Below are 21,762 nucleotides of genomic sequence, written 5' to 3' on the forward strand. Positions count from 1 at the left end.
ATAAGATGGATTTTTGACATAAAGGAGGTAAAATTAGCAGAGTTTGGATGAGGGAAGAGGGAAAGGAATGACTCTCAGGTTTCTGGTTTAGGTGACAGAGTAGATGATGGTTCAGAGCATATGGGGGCTCATTTATTTGTGGGCTACCTCTCTATGTATCTTGTGTGTTATTTTATCCTTTAATGAGCTGTGTTAATCAAGATAACTATCACAGCAAGCATTTGGAATGAAACTGCCACAGAACAAAACTCTCATTCTGCATTTTAAAGTATTTTAATTCAAATTCAGACTCAAAGATTTCAATGGGATTGAATTTGGAAAGATGGAAAATACATGGAGAAATCTAGTCTTGTTTTCTTCTTGAATAGCCAAACATTTTTAAAAAACATTTTCTCATGGAAAATTTCAAACACATAAAAAGTAAAAACAATAGTATAATGAGCTCCCATGCCCCCATCACCAACTTCAATGAATACCAACACACTGCCTATCTTGTTTCCTTTCTACTCCCATCCACTTCACCCTTCTCTTTTATTTGGAAAATCCCAGATACCATAGCAGTTTATCTGTAAATATTTCAGTATGCTTCTCTAAAAGATAAAGGCTCTTTAAAAAAACCATAATACATTTTTCCATATTCTACATTTAAAAAATACTTTCTTTATAATCAATCATTAAGTATCAATCAGTATTCAAATTTCCGATTGTCTTACAAACTTCATATTTTTTTTTTAAATTTTTATTTATTTATTTTTGGCTGTGTTGGGTCTTCGTTTCTGTGCGAGGGCTTTCTCTAGTTGCGGCAAGCGGGGGCCACTCTTCATCGCGGTGCGCGGGCCTCTCACTATCGCGGCCTCTCTTGTCGCGGAGCACAGGCTCCAGACACGCAGGCTCAGTAGTTGTGGCTCACGGGCCTAGTTGCTCCGCGGCATGTGGGATCCTCCCAGACCAGGGCTCGAACCCGTGTCCTCTGCATTGGCAGGCAGATTCTCAACCACTGTGCCACCAGGGAAGCCCAAACTTCATATTTTTTAACTGTTTGTCTGAATATTTAAGTAGTTGATTAGCCAGCCAAATGCAATTACCTACAGGTTCCCCTTCCAACTTCATTGTTTTTTGTTTTCATTTTCTTGCAATTCATTTGTAGGTCATTTGTCCTAATGAGTTTCCCATGATTTAGATTTTATTGATTATATCCTCATGGTATCATTTTTTAAAAATATATTCTTCTATCCTTGTATGTCCTACAAATCTGTAAATTTGTAATTAGATCTAGGAACTTGATTAGACTCAGGTTCAGCTTGTTTCGTGTTCCATCAGGAGGTATCCAGTGTTTGCTGCCTCTCTTTTTGTGCTGTGTCCCTCCACACCCTAGACCTCCAAAATAACAGTCATCTATTTTGCCCACAAATTTGCAACTTCTATGGCTCTGGACAGTACTACAATAATTAAATATTAGTTCATTTCTGTTTTTAGATAGGACATCTGGTTACTTGTTTACTTATAATAGATCACAAAACTTCTAAGTTTTCCAGCACCCCCCTTTGGTTTTTCCTTCTCCCATTTTCAGACAGAAATCTTATAACTGGGAGGGTTAGAAAGTGATAAAAATGTGAACTAGAAACCTTTCAAAGAAAATTAGAAAAATCAAAATGTATTTAAGGAAAACAGGCCCCTGCTTCATGTTAACATATTGCAAGCCAAACTTTAAAAAAGAATGGTGCAAACAATATGGTTTAGGAAAACAGAGCTTAATGGTGGTCTCAACAACATAAACTGATTCAGAAGAGAAGAAATATGGATAATAAAAATAACAATTAAAAAATTGTCTTTGCAGGCTTCCCTGGTGGCGCAGTGGTTGAGAATCTGCCTGCCAATGCAGGGGACACGGGTTCGAGCCCTGGTCTGGGAAGATCCCACATGCCGCGGAGCAACTAGGCCCGTGAGCCACAACTGCTGAGCCTGCGCGTCTGGAGCCTGTGCTCCGCAACAAGAGAGGCCGCGATAGTGAGAGGCCTGCGCACCGCGATGAAGAGTGGCCCCCACTTGCCGCAATTAGAGAAAGCCCTGGCACAGAAACGAAGACCCAACACAGCCATAAATAAATAAATAATTTTAAAAAAAAACTGTCTTTGAGATGGAGTGAAAACCTAAGAGAGAAAAGTTAAACACATTCCTGCCTCCTTTTCCAATCCAAAACGGTGCCTGGCTCGGTCTTATTATTGAGGGCTTAGAACATGGTTCAGCATCCATCCTAGAGAGGAGAACCCTCAATTGGATGGTTGGCCAAATATTATTGTTTTATAAAAACTATTTTACAGATCATTAGAGAAATTCTATAAGGCTACTGTTATTGCCAGCATTCCCACATATGTCTTAACTCTGCTTGGATCTGATGCAATAGGAATTTTTCCAACATGTCTATCCTTCACTAGCAACAGTGCTTTGTATCTATAAAGTATCCTACAAAAGTTGTATGTTTTAATACTTATTGAAATCCCATTCTAATGGAGAATTAGTGTACATCAATACTTTTAAGCCATCAAATGTTCAGCATTTATTATTGCTTAATCCTAGGAAGAAAAATAATTCCAATATCAGTTGTCACAGAAAAAGAAAAATATGTATTTATAACTTGAAACCTCTTATAATTAAAGCAATTGTCATACCTATGGAGACCGTCCCCAAAAGCCAATAATGGCATCTTCCAAATTCTGCTTTGTCCTTTCTGGCTGACAGGTCTTCTCCTCACACTGATAAAACGAGTAGTTTAATAAGCCTTTAGAAGCCATCTAATTCAACCTTCTTATTTTATAGATGAGGAAAATGAGACCCAGAGAACTTAAATGACTCGCCCAAGATTACATAGCTAATATGTAGCAGAAGTGGAACTCAAGCCAGAACTTTGAGCCCCCAAATTAATGCTATTTCCATCATCATCACACTTGTTTCCATCATACTACACTAGTTGTTTTAACAAATAATCATAGCATGTTTGTGGGCTGCATAGAAGTAATCTGCTCCTTTGAAGAGAAATCAGCCCTAGACTTATGGATCTCAGAGCACCTAAGAAGCTTTATCTTCTACAGCCAGAATCCTGAGTGAGTGTAAAAGCTCCTAAGGATCACAGGATTAAGTACTATGAACAATTGTCCTTGAACTTATCCCAGGCATCCATCATTTTATGGATGTTAAGTAACTATTTGTGAACGAATATCGAAAGAACCTCACCTGCATTATTTTCATATTAAAATATAGAAGTAAAAAAAGCCCAGCAGTTTAGCTCATGACCTCTGAAGTCATTGCTCTATTGGAATACTTCTTCCATTTATTTACAGGTTTACCTTGGGCTTCAGTTCTCTCTGTGCTTCGATCCCTTATCTCCTACCAAAAAAGATAAAGACACCTACTTCATAGGATTGTTGAGAGTATTAAATGAGATGAAACGTGTAAAGGGTTTAGCACTGCAACTAGCACATAACTGAACTAAATGATTGTTATGAAAATGTTCAGGCTCCCTAAGAGTCAGTGGCTATGTTATGCAGGAGAAAATACTGTAAAACTAAGGCACTGTACTAACTGGACAGGCAGTCCTGATTTGGTAGGCAATCACAGGTCCAAAACTTTTAAGATTCTCTGGTATTTAACCAGTGTATATTTAAATTTCTAACTACCACCTAGTATCAATCAATATCCAACAACCAACTCCAACATCTAAATCAAAGAAAAGCAGTCACAAGGAAACAAAAGCAAAAATAAACAAATGGGACCTAATTAAACTTGAAAGCTTTTTTGCACAGCAAAGGAAACCACTGACAAAATGAAAAGACGATCTATTGAGTGGAAGAAAATATTTGCAAATGATATGATATGACCAATATGGGGTTAATATCCAAAATTATAATATAAACGGCTCATACAATTCGGTACCAAAAAAAAAAAGGAACCCGATTAAAAAATGGGCGGAAGACCTGAATAGACGACATTCTTCTTGTGAAAAGATGGTCAACATCGCAAATCATCAGAGAAATGCAAATCAAAACCACAATGAGGTATCACCTCACACCTGTCAGAATGGCTAGCATCAAAAAGAACACAAATATTGGCAAGGATGTTGGTGGGAATGTAAATTGGTGCAGCCACTGTAGAAGACTACATTGAGGTTTCTCAAAAGACTGAATATAGAACTACCACATGACTCAGCAATTCCATTTCTCCGCATGTATCTGAAGAAGATGAAAACACTAATTCCAAAAGATACATGCACCCCAATGTTCATAGCAGCATTATTTACATTAGTCAAGATATTGGGCTTCCCTGGTGGCACAGTGCTTAAGAATCCGCCTGCCAAAGCAGGGGACACGGGCTCGAGCCCTGGTCCGGGAAGATCCCACATGCCGCGGAGCATAGAAGCCGGTGCGCTACAACTACTGAGTCTGCGCTCTAGAGCCCACGAGCCACAGCTACGGAAGCCCCGAAGCCCGCGCAACTAGAGCCTGTGCTCCGCAACAAAAGAAGCCACCGCAATGGAAGCCGGCGCACCGCAACGAAGAGTAGCCCCAGCTCCCGCAACTAGAGAAAGCCCGCGTGCAGCAACGAAGACCCAACGTAGCTAAAAATAAATAAATAAATGTTATTAAAAAAAAATATATATATATATATATATATATATATATATGGAAGCAACCTAAGTGTCCATCAACAGATGAATGGATTAAGAAGATGTGGTATATACACACAATGGAATACTACCCAGCCATAGGAAGAATGAAATTCTGCCATCTGCAACAACATGCATGGACCTAGAGGATATTACGCTAAACGAAATCAGTCAGAGAAAGACAAATACTATATGTTATCACTTATATGTGTAATCTAAAAAATAAAACAAATGAATGAATATAACAAGAAAAACAGACTCAGATACAGAATTGAAAAAAACTAGTGCTTACCAGTGGAGACAGGGAAGGGGGGGAGAGGCAAAACAGGGATAGGGGATTAAGAGGCAGAAGCTAGGACGTATAAGATAAATAAGCTACAAGGATATATGTATTGTACAGCACAGGAAATATAGTCAATATTTTATAACTTTTTTTTTTTTGCGCCACACAGCTTGCAGGATCTCAGTTCCCAGACTAGGGATGTAACCCGTGCCCCCTCAAGTGGAAGCACTGAGTCCTAACCACTGCAACACCTGGGAATTCCCTATAATAACTTTAAACGGAGTATAATCCATGAAAAATTTTAATCACTGAGTTGTACACCGGAGATTAATACAATGTTGTAAATCAACTATACCTCAATTAAAACAAGAAAGGGGGAAAAAGAAGTCACCCCTGACAACCTCTCTTCCAACTCGCTTTCAAAATATATAAAACTGAATAAAATACATGTCTACCGCCAGTAAAAACCGACTCAGCCCTGCCCCACCCACCCAGGAGTGACTCCCGGCGGCTACAACACCTAGCGGACAGGTCCAGCTTGAGTTAACAGAAGGGACCTCAGGGCCAAGGAGGGGGTAGTGCGGAGATGAGATGTCCCAGCACCAGCCTTTACAATCGCAGGCGGTCCTTTCTGCCTCCCAGGAGCCCGCCCACCGCGGCCCCCGTCCCCCCGTGCCCCCCGTGCCCCCCGCCCACTGGGCCGCAGGCCAACAGCTCCCAACAGCCCCAAAATCCGCGGCGCGGCCGGCGCGGCCGCCGCACCCGCCGCATCCGCCGCACCCGCCGCAACCGGCATGCAGCGGGCAGCCTTCTACGTCACGGCGGCGCCGGGCCTCCAGGCAGGCCCCTTTCCCCGCCTCCTCCTCCCGGCGCCGGTGCTGCTTTCTGGAAGCTTCGAGAAGGCGGTGGGCGCTTACTGTTAGTCCCGGGCCAGCCGGAATCCGTGTCCATCCGTCCTTCCAGAGCTCACGCAGACCCGTCCAAGCTTGCCATGCCGGAGAACGTAGCCCCCCGGAGCGGGCCGCCCACCGGGGTTGCCGGCGGCCGCGGGAAGAGTGCCTATCAGGACCGCGATAAGCCGGCCCAGATCCGCTTCAGCAACATCTCCGCGGCCAAAGGTATCGCTGCCCGGCCTAAGCCGTGGCCCTCCGGGCTTAGCTGTGCATTCTCACTCCCAGTCTTGGATGGGCATGATTCGTTTTCTGTTCCTTCAGATGATCCCCTGTGGGCCTCCCATAGAATAAGCTCAGTGCAGGGATCCTCTTGTCCTCTGCCCATGATTTCCGACCCCGAGTATGGAGGCCTTTGGACTTGCCTCATTCTGCGTCTTAGACGTCCATAATTTTTCATGCCGGGCCGTGCTGCATTCATTCATCCTATTTAAGAAAAGGGCCGAGGCCCGCATGCAGCGGTCCACTGGTAGAATGTTTGAACAATACTTTTCAGTTTTCTTGTTCTTATTAAAAAACTTCTTTCGGTACAGCGATTGAAACGAATTCGGGTAGACTCTCCGCGCCTTAAATTGGGGCGGGGCCCATTGTACTGGGATGTGGGGAACCAACCGACCCATCTTGTTTGAGAATAATTATGAGGCTGCCTTGTGCTTTGATGTCCTCTCTGCACGTGCAACGAGCAAATGGAGAACAGTTTGGCCTTTGGTGGAATTTAAGAAGTCCTGGGTTTCAGTTACGTTACTTCGTGGCTTTGTGACCTTTAACCAAGGTTTCTTATAAAATCGGGGAGGGAAAATTGCCCTTTTTTTAAAAAAGGGAGTTGTGAGGATTAAGAGAAGTCGGGTTGAGATGGAAGAGTCTGGAAGGAAAAGTGAGAACAAATGCTTAGAGATCTTGCCGTTATGTGTATTGGATACAGTGAGTATTTCATTCTGGTTAGAGCATAAGGTGCACGAAGAAATGAGAGGTGAGATCGGAAAGGTAAAGGGCCGAATCTGGAAGGGCCTGGTGTCTTGGAAAGGGTTTAAAACAACTCGCGCAGCTACAGATTGTTCTTCAGTGTAATGAGATAGTACCTAACTTGGAGGGTTGTTGTGAGGATTAAATGAGAGAGCATATGAAGAGCCAGATATATATAAAGTACAGCCTTACAAATATTTGAGGTTATTTGTCTAGGTGACTGAGGGTGTGATGCTGCTGCTGGAAGAAACAGGTGCACTGAAGGGAGGATGGTGGAAGAAGAAAGAATAGGTTCTCATTTGAGCCTAAATGAGTTGAGGAGGTCAGAATGACCAGATGGGTAAATTTAGGAGTCATTTGGAAGTTCAAGAGAGAATATTTACCTGGAAATAAAAGTTGGTGGATAGTTATCTAGGGAGCATAGTTGAAGCTTAGATTTATTACATTAGAAACAAGATGTTAGATCAATTCTGGGGCTGTTGGAGGGGGGGTGGGCAAGAATGCTATATAATATGGTAGATTTTCAACAAACAAGGAGGATACAAGATGGGACGTTTACTTTGGTAGCTTTTGAAACATCAGTGCACAGAGAATTAAAACTGGACGAGGGAGGTATTCATATAGGAAGAAGAGGCCACCTATTTACCTATAAACATGACCCTTACATCTTAAGTGAGGAGAGCTCGTGGAACAAAGGGGCACTGGTAGTCTGTCCAAGTCAGGCAAAACCCTACAAACTGGTTGAGAAAAGCTTTTGCCAGATGCATCTTTAGCGTAATTCATGGAGCCAGTTTTTTATTTTGCGAATAACCAAAAAGCATATTAAGTACCATTGGTTGGTGATATCAAAACCACACACACAAAAGTAGTAGTGGTCGTTTAGTACTATTCAGCACGAGTCATTTAACAGATAATTGTGTACTACACAGTATGTTAAACTTCAAACACTTTCAGAGAGGTAATCAGTCTAGAATTTTTTATTTTTTGCACAATGTGTCTTTCTAGAGTCTTCACATAGATGAATATAAGGGCGCATTCTTAAAATGAATTGGTCTGCTTGTAGAATTGTGGCCATGTGGGTCCGCTAAAATCACCTGAAAGGGTAAGGATGGCTGAATAATTAGGAAATGCAGCCCCAAATTATGAAATAATTAAGTAGAATATAATTCTTAAACTATACGAAATATTTTCTCTTACCCTCTTTAAGATTATGTATTTTTTTAAATTATTACTATTATTTTTTGTTTTGTATGCGTTGGGTCTTCGTTGCTGCGCACAGGCTTTTCCGGCTTATCTCTAGTTGCAGCGAGCCAGGGGTACTCTTCATTGCGTTGTGCAGGCTTCTCATCGCAGTGGCTTGTCTTTGTTGCAGAGCACGGGCTCTAGGCGCACGGGCTTCAGTAGTTGCGGTGAGCAGGCTCTAGGGTGTGCGGGCTTCAGTAGTTGTGGCGTACGGGCTTCAGTAGTTGTGGCGTACGGGCTTAGTTGCTCCGCGGCATGTGGGATCTTCCTGGACCAGGGATAGAACCAGTTTCCCCTGCATTGGCAGGTGGATTCTTTACCACTGCACCACCAGGGAAGTCCAGATTATGTGTTGTTTACACAATGAAGGGGAAGCATTATACTAGTTGTGGAGTATACCAAAATAGGGCACTATCTTAGCCCTTTGTATATGGGGTGAAATGGTATATGAGAAAGGGGAAGGCGGACTTTCCTGGTAGCGCAGTGGTTAAGAATCCACCTGCCAGTGCAGGGGACACAGGTTCGAGACCTGGTCTGGGAAGATCCCACATGCTGTGGAGCAACTAAGCCCATGCGCCACAGCTACTGAGCCCGCGCGCCTAGAGCCCATGCTCCACAACAAAGAGAAGCCACCACAACAAGAAGCCCGCGCACCACAACAGAGTGTGGCCCCCGCTCGCCACAACTAGAGAAAGCCCACACGCAGCGATGAAAACGCAAAGTAGCCAAAAATAAATAAGCCAAAAATAAATAAAATTAAATCTTTTTTAAAAAAAAGGGTGGGGAGATTTAATCGTTTGTCCTGGACCTGTCGCAGTAAAGGGGATCAAGTACATCAATTACAATTTCTCTTAGAAAATAATAAGTGGATCAATAAAATAGAAACATGCTCATGGACAAGTAATAAGAAGAACGGAGTGGTAGACTATATGTCCAGAGATGGTTAATAACATAGTAATGATGACTAAAGACTATGATTTTAGGGACTTCCCTGATGGTCCAGTGGTTAAGATTCCATGCTCCCACTGCAGGGAGCGCAGGTTCGATCCCTGCTCGGAGAACTAAGATCCTGCATGCCACACGGCGTGGCCAAAATTTTTTAAATAAATAAAAATTTTTAAAAATACTGTGATTTTAGATTTGGTTTTTTAGTTAAGGTTTTGAGGTTTTGTTTTTTTGTGGGGTTTTTGTTTGATTTGGTTTTGGGTTCAAAGAGGGTTTTTGTTACTGTTTTTTAAACTGTGGTCCATCCATATACCAGCTTCATATTAGTAAACAAAAGTCTTTGCCCTCAGAAATTACAGTATAGTTGGGAGAGACAGGGTAAACAAGCAAATTATATAGTTGTCCTATTATTGCGGCTTGTTTTAAGGAATGGAGAAAATAATATAGTCCTCATTCAGAGCGCATAACTAGGTTATACCATTTTGATACTTAAAGGAAGATTAGGTGAACCCTCAAAATTTATTCTACAACATGCAGAGTACAAGTGCTATGTATAGTGATTTTAACAACAAAAAATGAAGCGTTGTACAATTAAATGAGTAAAATAATCACTCTGTTTCCAGTAGATTATTATTAGACATTGAATTTTCTTTAGTGAACATGGTGAATTGTCCACCATATTCTAATAAGAACAAAATGATTATTTGAGGGTAGAAATGCTCTTTAAAGAGTCTTGATTTCTTTTTTTCTTCTGTTTACAGCCGTTGCTGATGCTATTAGAACAAGCCTTGGACCGAAAGGAATGGATAAAATGGTAAAAGGCTCAATCATTCATTACTTACTGAGTGCTGCTGTTCATACTGCAAGCGCTCTATAGAGGGTTAAGATGTGCTGTTAAAAAAGTAAAGTGTTAGAAAGGCTTTGAGAGTTCAGAAAGGGATAGATTACTTTGGGATGAATGGGACCTAACTATAATTCATGTTTTGTTTATGATAATGATTCTTTATAATATCTTTTCTATCCCTTTTTTGGTGTCTCAGTTCCTTCACTTTTTTTTTTTTTTTTTTTTTAATTTATTTATTTATTTATTTATGGCTGTGTTAGGTCTTCGTTTCTGTGCTAGGGCTTTCTCTAGTTGTGGCAAGCGGGGGCCAATCTTCATCGCGGTGCGTGGGCCTTTCACTATCGCGGCCTCTCTTGTTGCGGAGCACAGGCTCCAGACGCGCAGGCTCAGTAATTGTGGCTCACGGGCCCAGTTGCTCCGCGCACGTGGGATCTTCCCAGACCAGGTCTCGAACCCGTGTCCCCTGCATTGGCAGGCAGAGTCTCAACCACTGCGCCACCAGGGAAGCCCCTCCTTCACTTTTAAGTAGGAAAAAACCCAGCTATTTCATTTGCAAAGCTGGACTATTACTGCGTATTCTTAAATCATTATACCAATGTAAGGGAAAACAGTTTGAAATTAAGCAAACATAAGTTAACTTCTGTACAAGAAGTGTTAAAATTAGTAGAGCTTTTAGGATTTCACATCAATACTGGATGAAGAAAACAAAATTTTTGAAATATAACTTTCTTTTAAAAAAAACAAACTTTGTAGATTCAAGATGGAAAAGGTGATGTGACCATTACAAATGATGGTGCTACCATTCTGAAACAAATGCAGGTGTTACATCCAGCAGCCAGAATGGTAAGTATAATATTTAGGTGGGGTTTTGTGGGTTTTTTTAAGTGTATTGTTTCATATTTGGTAAACAGTTAAATTTTTTTAATTTAATCACATGATATTGCTTAAAACATGGTGAAAATTTTTCCTTTTTTATGCTAAACAGGCATATTTTTAGGATACGTTGTATGCCTAGCATTATGTTCTCCATTGCAAGTTGTAATAAAACATGAATCTCCTTGTCTTTGTTCACAGCAATGTGCCACACATATGAGGAAAGAAGAGAGAAAAACATGAAATTGTACAAATTAGTTCAATGGGTGTTAACTGAAAGAGAGCAAAATGATTTTAATTGTTTGCAAAATAAATCTTGTGTTTAAACTTGTGCTGACATTTATTTTTAAAAGCAGTTTCTAATTCAGCTACAGATCATAATGGTGATTGCAGTGTCAAGTGAGAAGTCACCATATCAGCAAAAACAAATTCCTTAGAAGTTCCTATCTGTTAAAAAGTCTCTTTTAATTAGTTAAAGATGACTGAAAATGAATCAGATTATGCTTCATGCAGGGTCAGTTTAGATAAACTTGGCCAAGGATTTCAAACTGACAGTATTCTCTCATCTGAATGCTGCATTTCATAGCTTCTGAGTCTACAGGGTAACCATAGTTCTTTTAAGTACTGGGAAGAAAAAATTTACAACCCTTAGTCTGAACTGGAAATCATAATATAGCTTGTTATAAAGTATGTAAGTAGAATTTTGCATGCCACAACTATATAGGTCGTCATTTTTAAATGAGACCAAGGTGGACAGCGAATCAGAAGTCAAGTATATTGAATCTTACAGTGTTGATAATAATCAAATTCTATATGTGAACCTCATGGTGAAGGTCATTGATGTTATATTTGAATTAGATGTTACTGGGTTCTCATAGTTCTCATTGAGCAATTTGACATGTTCTGTTCACTTAGCTGGTGGAGCTATCTAAGGCTCAGGATATAGAAGCGGGAGATGGCACGACATCAGTGGTCATTATTGCTGGCTCTCTCTTAGATTCCTGTACCAAGCTTCTTCAGAAAGGTGGGTAGGACATAGGACATGCTTTATTACTGAATAAAGGCAAAAAAATATTAAGTAATACGAGATTTACAATTTAATTTGGAGCAGAATTTTTTAAGCAGGAATTTTTAGATTAAATTTTGCTATATTTACCATATGAATTACAAATTTTTTTCTTTTTGCTTCTGGGTTTGGTTTTGGGGGGGTTGGTTGTTCTTGTTTTATTTGTTTTTGTTTTGGCTACGTTTCCTTTTGAATGGAACTTGGTAAAATTTTGCTTTTCAAAAATGACTGGTTGGTGGTGTACTAAACTTAAGATATAGATGAGAACTGTGATTTAGGAGAGAAAGTATGGGTTCCTGCTTTGGTAAATAGTGCCTAAATGTCGTAGTGACTCCCCAGTCACTTATTCTAATTATTATGTAGATTTGTAGAGTTTTGAAAAGTGAAAAATTGGTTTTAGTCTTAAATATCACAGGAGTATGTAATTGATCTATTCCAAATTAAATGGAAATAAATTATTAGACATATTAGTGGTTAAGGTTATTCAAATCAATATTATTTAAGATTAATTTAAAATTTATGACTACTTTGAAATTTTAATGAACAGAAATTTTAAGTCATGTCAAATATGAAGTTTATCTGTTACAATTAAATAACTAACCTTTCACAAATGGCAGGGATTCATCCCACCATCATTTCTGAGTCATTCCAGAAGGCTTTGGAAAAGGGTACTGAAATCTTGACTGACATGTCTCGACCTGTGGAACTGAGTGACAGAGAAACTTTGTTAAATAGTGCAGCCACTTCATTGAACTCAAAGGTGAGACAAGCACTATGGGATCATTGTAAAATTACAGTTTAAGGTTCATTAAGAAGCACAGCTGTGATTTTTATCTTTATTTATTTATTTATTTATTTTGCGTTGGGTTGTCATTGATGCGTGCGGGCTTTCTCTAGTTGTGGCGAGCAGGGGCTGCTCTTCGTTGCGGTGAGCAGGCTTCTCATTACAGTGGTTTCTCTTGTTGAGGAGCGCGGGCTCTAGGTGCGAAGGCTTCAATAGTTGCAGCACGTGGGCTCAGTTAACCACTGCACCACTAGGGAAGTCCCTACACTGTGATTTTTGATGCTATACAGTTCATAAATGTTAACTCTCAAGAGTGACTAGGTAGCTAATTTGTGTAACTGAATTAGTTCAAGTAAAATTTATTCCTTCAAGGCTTTCAGGTAAGTTGTAGTATCATCATTTTACAGATGGGAAAAGAGGTCTAGTGAAGTTGTGTAACTTATCCAAGACCCACTAATAAGAGGTAGAACTGTGATTTGAACCCAAGATAGGGCTGCCCATCATGGTCCATCTCTTAATAATATCTATGCTGCTTTTCTTATCAAACTTAAAGAAGTGATGTTAGTTAAATTTCTTGGGAACTCATGTCACCTGATTTCTGTTATGTTGTGTGTCACACCCCCACCCCATTCTTTTTCCTTTTCATCAGCATTATTTGTATATTAAGTGGAAAGCTAGATAGTATTAGTGATATTAAGTAATATTATTGATAAATGTCCCCAGAACTAATATAGACATAATATCATAGTGGTTACAAGCATTGGTCATAGAACCTAGACTGCTTGGGTTTAATGCTGGCTCCACTTAATTAAGCTGTTTCAGATTTTTCGTCTGAAGGTTGAATGAATATATGAATGTACAGTGCTAAAACCACTGCCTGACATATAATACATGCTCAATAAATGTTAACCATTAGCTATTTTTGTCAGCCCCTCAGTAATAGGGGTGCACATATATAACATCTGATCATAAATTCATTTTAGATAGGAAACTTCAGCATAAAATTAATTTGTTCTTTTGGATTTCCTGTAGAATTACTAGTAATCTAGTCAATCCTGACTACTATATTAATAAAAGAGGAACACAAGCATATGTTTTTAAATGGTGACTGGCAAACCTGAGTGGAAAAGACAGTTTATATGGAATGTTTTCTCATATGCTCTCCACCCCAGCCAAAAAAATGATTGAGATTACTTCTTGAATATCTTTATCATTAAAGAACTAGGACTTTTTGTGTTATAACACTGACTTTATTTTCTTTTTTAATAATTCTAGGTTGTCTCTCAATATTCAAGTCTCCTTTCTCCAATGACTGTAAATGCAGTGATGAAAGTGATTGACCCAGCCACAGCTACTAGTGTAGACCTTAGAGATGTTAAAATAGTTAAGAAACTTGGGTAAGCATCTCTAATTATAACTTTAATAAAAATTAATTTTGAAAGTAAACATAAGCTCTTGCCAAAAATAAATAAGTTAAATGAAAAATACATAGGTGAAAGTCACATACATTTGGTTGTTTTGTTTTCATGACAACTTGTGTTAATGTGGGAATTTCAAGAATTTGTTTATATTCCCTAATGGTGGCAGGGCAGTGGTGTGATCGGAGAGGTTCAAGAATGGGGCACTAATAAATGTGAGTGAGGCTGAAGCACATTTTATCAGACTGATGATTTTTAATCTGTTAGCAATCTATTAAACTTGCAGATTTCCGCCCCCTCATAACTATCTCCTCGTTTTCTTTTTTCTTAGTGGGACAATTGATGACTGTGAGTTGGTGGAAGGTCTGGTTCTTACTCAAAGGGTGGCAAATTCTGGTATAACCAGGGTTGAAAAGGCTAAGATTGGGCTTATTCAGTTCTGCTTATCTGCTCCCAAAACAGATGTAAGTAAAACCAAATGAAATGATTCCTTAGGTGTTTGACTTTCTAATAACGAAATTTTTCTTTTTATAAAAATAGAAAATGCTGATACTAGTGATAAAAAGCAAGGATCTAAAAATAGTAAAATTTAGACAAAAGTAGAAAATGTTGGATGCCACACATGATAAATCTATAATCTCAGTTGGCTATTTATTGAAATTGAGCGTTCACTTCACAAATGAAGACAAATAATGATAGGGATATCTATGAAACAATAAAAATAGGTTATGTGAAAGTGATAGTATAAGTGGACTTCCCAGATTCTTTCTAGCTTTCTGAGAACAGAAACCTTCACCCATCCTTCCCTAGCAAGCAGATCTTTTGTCTTTATGTTTGCACAATGGAACTTTAAAACCAGTTTATTACCCATACTCCAAAAAACACAATTTTTTATTATTCCCGTATCTATCAGTCGTAAGTACCATCCCCTGAAGGAGTGGTTGATCTTTGTCATCTCATTCAGGTTTGCTCTCATTTTACATTGTGTTGGCATACAAGTTTCCTGTTGAGTTGTTTGTTTCCCAAATTTTAACCCACATAAAAACGTTGTTTTGTAGGTCTTTGATATAACAATATTTGTCCTTCATAGTTCCTTTCAGCATACCAGTTTTTTTTTAACAATCCATAGAGTAAAAAGGATGCAACTGAAATTATTGATATTTCGGTAATATGTAAATTCATATGAAAAGAATTGACATTCACGAAATAGGATAATCATTCTTTTGTTTTATGATCACCAAAAATGTACTTGTAAAAAATAAGACAGCAATTTGTATAGATGAAAGTAAAAAACCTGAGTTAAGTTTTGTGTATATTCCTTTCTCTAAATTTTTTCTGTGCGTGTCTGTATAATTTCTTGTTTGGTATGATTTTGGTTGAATTTATACTATACATAATATTTTCATTAAAAGTCTCACTTTTTTGCTTAAGGACTCTTAAAATGCAAATTATTAATATGTCCTTTTTCTGAACAGATGGACAATCAAATAGTAGTTTCTGACTACGTCCAGATGGACCGAGTGCTACGAGAGGAGAGAGCCTATATTCTAAATTTAGTGAAGCAAATTAAGAAAACAGGATGTAATGTTCTTCTCATACAGAAGTCTATTCTAAGGTGTGGGGCTATTTATTTTGTTCACCTCTTAATGATAATTGATTTTGGATCCCTTCTAGCAATTTTTAAAGAAACATTTGAGGTGGGTAAACCACTAGAAATCTGGAATGAATCTGTATTTTAGGGTATTGTATTCTGGTAAATGATCTAAAGTGAGTTCTCTTCGTGTTATGATCATTTAAATGTGGGATATATTATCCTTCTAAACCAAGATCCTCACTATCAAGTGAAAAGCTAACTTTAGTCTAAAATTAATTAGCTAGCTAAAATTTTAGAGGCATTTATTTAAAGGTCCATGCATGCAATAGCTTGCCTTGAAATTTTAGAAGTTCTTTTGGGGGAAATGCTGGATAGTCCATGGATTGGAAGAATTCTCCAAAGTTTGAACTGATCCCTTTTTTGTTTGTTTTCAGTGTTTTCTTCTAATAGGTAGACACATTCTCATGTACTATATTAATATGTTATACCAGAAAGTATTATGGATGCTCTTGATATAGAAACCTTAATGAAGAGGTGGAATACCTGGTTCTAAATACAAGTTATGTAATAGCTAGTAACCTTGAATAAACTGCTCTCAAAACTCTGTGCTTATTTGTAAAACAAGGAGAGTAATATCTGCCCTTCAGTATCAAGGGTTGTCAGGAGGATCATTCCAGGTAATTTGTGTAAAAGTGTATAAATTTGTGGAGTCTTGAATTACATCATACTTAATTTCTAAATTCATAAAGCATCGATTGTTATTATCAGAGTTATACTTATTTAGTATTAAGAAAAACGACGTAATTATCTTTTTATTGTGTGTTTTACAAGTCGTGTCGTCGGGGTACGTTTTAAATATTATCCATTAGAAATCTTACTTAAGAATTTTGAGGTCAGAAACTTGGTAAGCTGTTTAAAGCATCTTCCTTCACAAATAATTTGTTAAATCATTAGCCATTTAAACAACAGTAAAATTACTAAAACCGTAAAAAAGGAGTTGAACAGCAAAGTTTTTTTTCTAACCTAGTATTGACATAAGCACTGATTTTGTATTTTAGAGATGCTCTTAGTGATCTTGCATTACATTTCCTGAACAAAATGAAGATTATGGTGGTTAAGGATATTGAAAGAGAAGACATTGAATTCATTTGTAAGGTAAAATATTCTTAGTATCTGTATGTGTGAAAATGTTCACTATTCAGACTTCTCAATTTGTGGATTTCACTATTTTTCCCAGACTATTGGAACCAAACCAGTTGCTCATGTTGACCAGTTCACTGCTGACATGCTGGGATCGGCTGAGTTAGCTGAGGAGGTCAGCTTAAATGGTTCTGGCAAACTGATCAAGGTAACAGTATTAAAATTAAGCTTCTATTTGCCTGGGTTTTTTTTTTTTGTTTTAATCCTTCAAATACCTAATTAAGAGTTTGTTTACTAAAGATTACAGGCTGTGCAAGCCCTGGAAAAACAGTTACAATCGTTGTTCGTGGTTCTAACAAATTGGTGATTGAAGAAGCTGAACGTTCCATTCATGATGCCCTATGTGTTATTCGCTGTTTAGTGAAGAAGAGGTAACATTAAATTACCAAGGAACATTTTGAACATAAAAACTTGTGTATTTTTATTATTAAGGTATAAATACTAAGTTATTGTTTAAAAATAGCTTTCTGTTGGATAAAATAAGCTAAAAATATATTTGTGAATTTCAGGGCTCTTATTGCAGGAGGTGGTGCTCCAGAAATAGAGTTGGCCCTGCGATTAACTGAATACTCAAGAACATTGAGTGGTATGGAATCCTACTGCGTTCGTGCTTTTGCAGATGCTATGGAGGTCATTCCATCTACACTAGCTGAAAATGCTGGCCTGAATCCCATTTCTACAGTAACAGAACTAAGAAACAGGCATGCCCAAGGAGAAAAAACTACAGGCATTAATGTCCGAAAGGTAATAATTTAATCTTTAGTTACTGCAGAAAATGTTGATTATTATAAAATACTAAAAGCTTCATAATTGTCGAATGAAAGGCTTTGTAATTAAAAATAGAGTTAACCTTGGATTTAAGTATAAGACCTGCAGGTTAATTAATGTATGCCATCTAGTGAGAATGAAGATGATGCCTTAAGTGAGAAGTATTGTTCATTAAGTCTGCCATCTAATGGTTGTACAACTTTTTAGCAAGTTACTTAGTCTGTGCTTCAGTTTTCTTGGTTGTGAAAACAGGGACTATTAATAGTTCCCTCATAGGCCTGTGAGGATTAAATGGATTACTAATTAGAAAGTTCTTACAAAGATGCCTGGTGTGTAGTCAACCATTGCTGCTGTTGTGAGCACCAGCCTAGTGTAGTTGTATAGGGTAAACACATAGAACAATAATAATTTCCCCTTTTGTATTAATGTTTTATGTCTCCTTTTATTGAGAAGACAAATAATATGTAATGGGAAAAAATTGACAATCCAAGATGATATTTTTTGAATGGTTACAGAACTCAAAAGAGGGCACTACCTGGTTAGGGAAAGTGTCATGAAGCTGCAGCCTTGGTTGGTAGGGAATGAAAAAGTTTCAGATGGAGAAACAGTGGTTTTACAGGTAAGAGGGACCAAGAAGTTACTCATTTTGTCTAGAGCAGAGGTTATATGGTGGTCATACAGTGGACTTTAAGATTGGAAAGATCAGATAAAAGCTAGAATGAGGAGTCCTTTGAGTTGTTGAGACAGGCATGGGTGTTTGTGTTCTTTTGTGTTTTAATTCCAGTAGTTGGGAGCCACTAAAGTTTTTTTTTTTAATTTTTTAAAAATTTATTTATTTATTTATTTTTTATTTTATGGCTGTGTTGGGTCTTCGTTTCTGTGCGAGGGCTTTCTCTAGTTGCGGCAAGCGGGGACCACTCTTCATCGCGGTGCGCGGGCCTCTCACTATCGCGGCCTCTCTTGTTGCGGAGCACAGGCTCCAGATGCGCAGGCTCAGTAATTGTGGCTCACGGGCCCAGTTGCTCCGCGGCATGTGGGATCCTCCCAGACCAGGGCTCGAACCCGTGTCCCCTGCATTGGCAGGCAGATTCTCAACCACTGCGCCACCAGGGAAGCCCCCACTAAAGTTTTTTTAACCAAGAGGCTAAGGTGCTGAAAAGAGTATTTTAAGGAGGGAAGAATGGAGACAGGATCACCTGTTAGGACCATCACCAGTAATCCTAGGATAAAGGTGACTAGGATAGTGGCAGTAGGAATCTAAGAGTGGGAAGTGAGAATGATGTAAAGGCAGGGTAGAGCAGACATGGCCAAATTCAGAATTGGGAATCAGATGACTTAAAATCTTATAACTTTTTTCTTTAATTGCAGTATAGTTGATTTATAATATTGTGTTAGTTTCAGGTGTACAGCAAACATCTCATAATTTTTAATAACTCTGATCATCTACGTAATTATTGCCAGGATACTCTTTATTTTTTTATTTTTTAATAAATTTATTTTTTATTTATTTATTTTTGGCTGCGTTGGGTCTTCATTGCTGCACGTGGGCTTTCTTTAGTTGTGGCGAGTGAAGGCTACTCTTTGTTGCAGTGCGCAGGCTTCTCATTGTGGTGGCTTCTCGTTGCGGAGCACGGGCTCTAGGTGCGCAGGCCTCAGCAGTTGCAGCACGTGGGCTCAGTAGTTGTGGCTCGTGGGCTCTAGAGCACAGGCTCAGTAGTTGTAGCGCACGGGCCGGCATGTGGGATCTTTCTGGACCAGGGATCGAACCCATTTCCCCTGCAGTGGCAGGCGGATTCTTAACCACTGTGCCACCAGGGAAGGCCCTTTGCCAGGGTATTTTTAACTAAAAGATGCTTACAAGGAGTTGTTTTGGAGTTAGGCTTGGAATTCAATTTTTCAAAATTTTAGTTGAAGTACAACCTACAGCGTAGAGAAGAGCTTAGTAGAGAGTATCTTACTCTTGACTAGACTAAGGGAAAACTAAGTTTGAGAGGCCTTGAGGTTTACTGGTAACTGTAGTTGGTGATATGTATCAGTTACAAACACTAAAAGCAACTTGTACTGGTTTGCAGGGTGGTATTTCCAACATACTGGAGGAACTGGTTGTTCAGCCTCTGTTGGTTTCAGTCAGTGCACTGACTCTAGCAACTGAAACTGTCCGGAGCATTCTGAAAATTGATGATGTGGTAAGTATATATAGATCGTGAATTTCCCTACAAGGTCAAAAAGGCATATTTTTGAAGAGCTGGGGTGGAGGGCAGTAAATGTTGTTAGTTTGCTAGTCATCAGGGTGAAAACAGTTCATACTTCTAGTCTTTTTTCACCTATAAAAATAGGGAGCTTTGGATAACCACCTTAAACATCTTCCATGCTTAAAATTCTGTCCTTACAGGTTTTGAAATCTAAGTTTTTCTCTTTTCAGGTAAACAGTCGGTAACATGGATAACACTGGCTGACTGGCACCATCATGGCCACTAATAGCGCAGCTGGAGTGGAAGAGCACCTTGGCGTTCCTTGTTGTTTGGAAGGTTGTTTCCTTTACAGATTTCTGGGCCTGGTCTTCCAGCTGGCATTTGCTTGAAATTGTATTGACACAGTTCGATGAAAACATTAAAAATATGGTTTCAAAGGGCAGATTAATTGATTGCGCTCCTGCATTACCCCCACTGCCCTGCCCTCACAACCTCTGTTACCTCTGATCCTCTTGAGAAATCTATAGGAAGGGAAAGAAGAGTTCGCACTTACCTGTTAACTTCCTTACGGGCTTAATCCTGGGTACTTTTAAGTTTTCTGTTAGTTTTTTAACAGAAGTATTGAGAAGGAAAAATGGCCCAGTATGCTCATCACCCTGATAAATCCCTGCTTACAATAATATATATGCTGTTTGAAAAGTTAACAATACAGAAGAAAAGTGAAAAATGAGTCTTCCTCGTGCTACTCCCTTTCTCCAAGAATAACCACTGTTGTGTTAATTGGGATTCCTTCTGAAAATAAAAACGTAGCAAATCTTATTTGTACAAAAAGGATTCATAACTAGTAAGTCTTTTTCCAGTGGTTTAAAACATCTTTATTGCCTCTACCCTGATCAACAAGCATTGTCTTGCACCATGAATGGTGTAAAATCTAACTAGTGTCCGTCCTTGCTTTAGCCACCTTCCAGTCAATTCTGCATACACTATATATATAGCTAGTGATCTTTTTAAACTTGTCAGGCACTCCTTTATAAAAGCTTTCATGACTTCTGATTGCCTTTGGAGAAAGGCCAGACCCTTAAGGTGGACCACAAGTTGGGCCTCTGTAATCTGGTATCACACTCAACCACCTTTCTTTTGTGTATTTCACAAAAGTGTTATGAAAGCAGCTGGGGGGAGCTCCTTCACATCTGGAGAAAGAATTTCAAACGAGCCTGAAGCTTGGTTGTGTCTGACAACTCCAGTAGTTAATTAAAATGACTAATTTGGTAAATGGTAAATTCAGGTAAGTCTTTGGATAGTCTGGAATTTAATAATTCAGTGATTATCATTTTAGTGGGTATTAGGAGCTTGCTGTTAAAAAAAATCATAGCTGCCATAAAACAACTGAATTATGTATATCCTAAATTTTTTTTTTTTGGCTGCGTTGGGTCTTCGTTGCTGCGTGCAGGCTTTCTCTAGTTGCGGCAAGTGGGGGCTACTCTTCGTCACGGTGTGCGGGCTTCTCATTGTGGTGGCTTCTTGTTGCAGAGCACGGGCTCTGAGCATGCGGGCTTCAGTAGTTGTGGCTCACAGGCTGTAGAGCATAGGCTCAATAGTTGTGGTGCATGGGCTTAGTTGCTCCACAGCATGTGGGATCTTCCCAGACCAGGGCTCGAACCCGTGTCCCCTGCATTGGCAGGCGGATTCTTAACCACTGTGCCACCAGGGAAGCCCTATCCTAAATACTTTTTTTTTTTTTAAACTTTGGGTTGATTGATTGATTGATTGATTGATTGATGGCTGTGTTGGGTCTTCGTTTCTGTGTGAGGGCTTTCTCTAGTTGCGGCAAGTGGAGGCCACTCTTCATCGCGGTGCACGGGCCTCTCATTATCGCGGCCTCTCTTGTTGCGGAGCACAGGCTCCAGACGCGCAGGCTCAGTAATTGTGGCTCACGGGCCTAGTTGCTCTGCGGCATGTGGGATCTTCCCAGACCAGGGC

General features: G+C 39.2%; 1 protein-coding gene across 1 annotated transcript; it reads left to right on the plus strand.

The window, feature by feature from the left end:
• Positions 1-5,787: 5,787 nt before the first annotated feature.
• Positions 5,788-20,224, plus strand: CCT4 (chaperonin containing TCP1 subunit 4). Its single transcript, XM_007189710.2, has 14 exons — positions 5,788-6,061; positions 9,805-9,857; positions 10,641-10,730; positions 11,676-11,784; positions 12,444-12,586; positions 13,886-14,007; positions 14,360-14,492; positions 15,504-15,643; positions 16,681-16,777; positions 16,860-16,970; positions 17,063-17,193; positions 17,332-17,566; positions 19,663-19,776; positions 20,013-20,224. Exons 1-14 carry the CDS (start codon positions 5,935-5,937, stop codon positions 20,025-20,027), a joined length of 1,620 nt encoding a protein of 539 aa, XP_007189772.1. The 5' UTR covers positions 5,788-5,934; the 3' UTR covers positions 20,028-20,224.
• Positions 20,225-21,762: the final 1,538 nt, after the last annotated feature.

This window comes from Balaenoptera acutorostrata, chromosome 12 (genome assembly GCF_949987535.1).
Source record: "Balaenoptera acutorostrata chromosome 12, mBalAcu1.1, whole genome shotgun sequence".
Lineage (NCBI taxonomy): Eukaryota > Metazoa > Chordata > Mammalia > Artiodactyla > Balaenopteridae > Balaenoptera > Balaenoptera acutorostrata.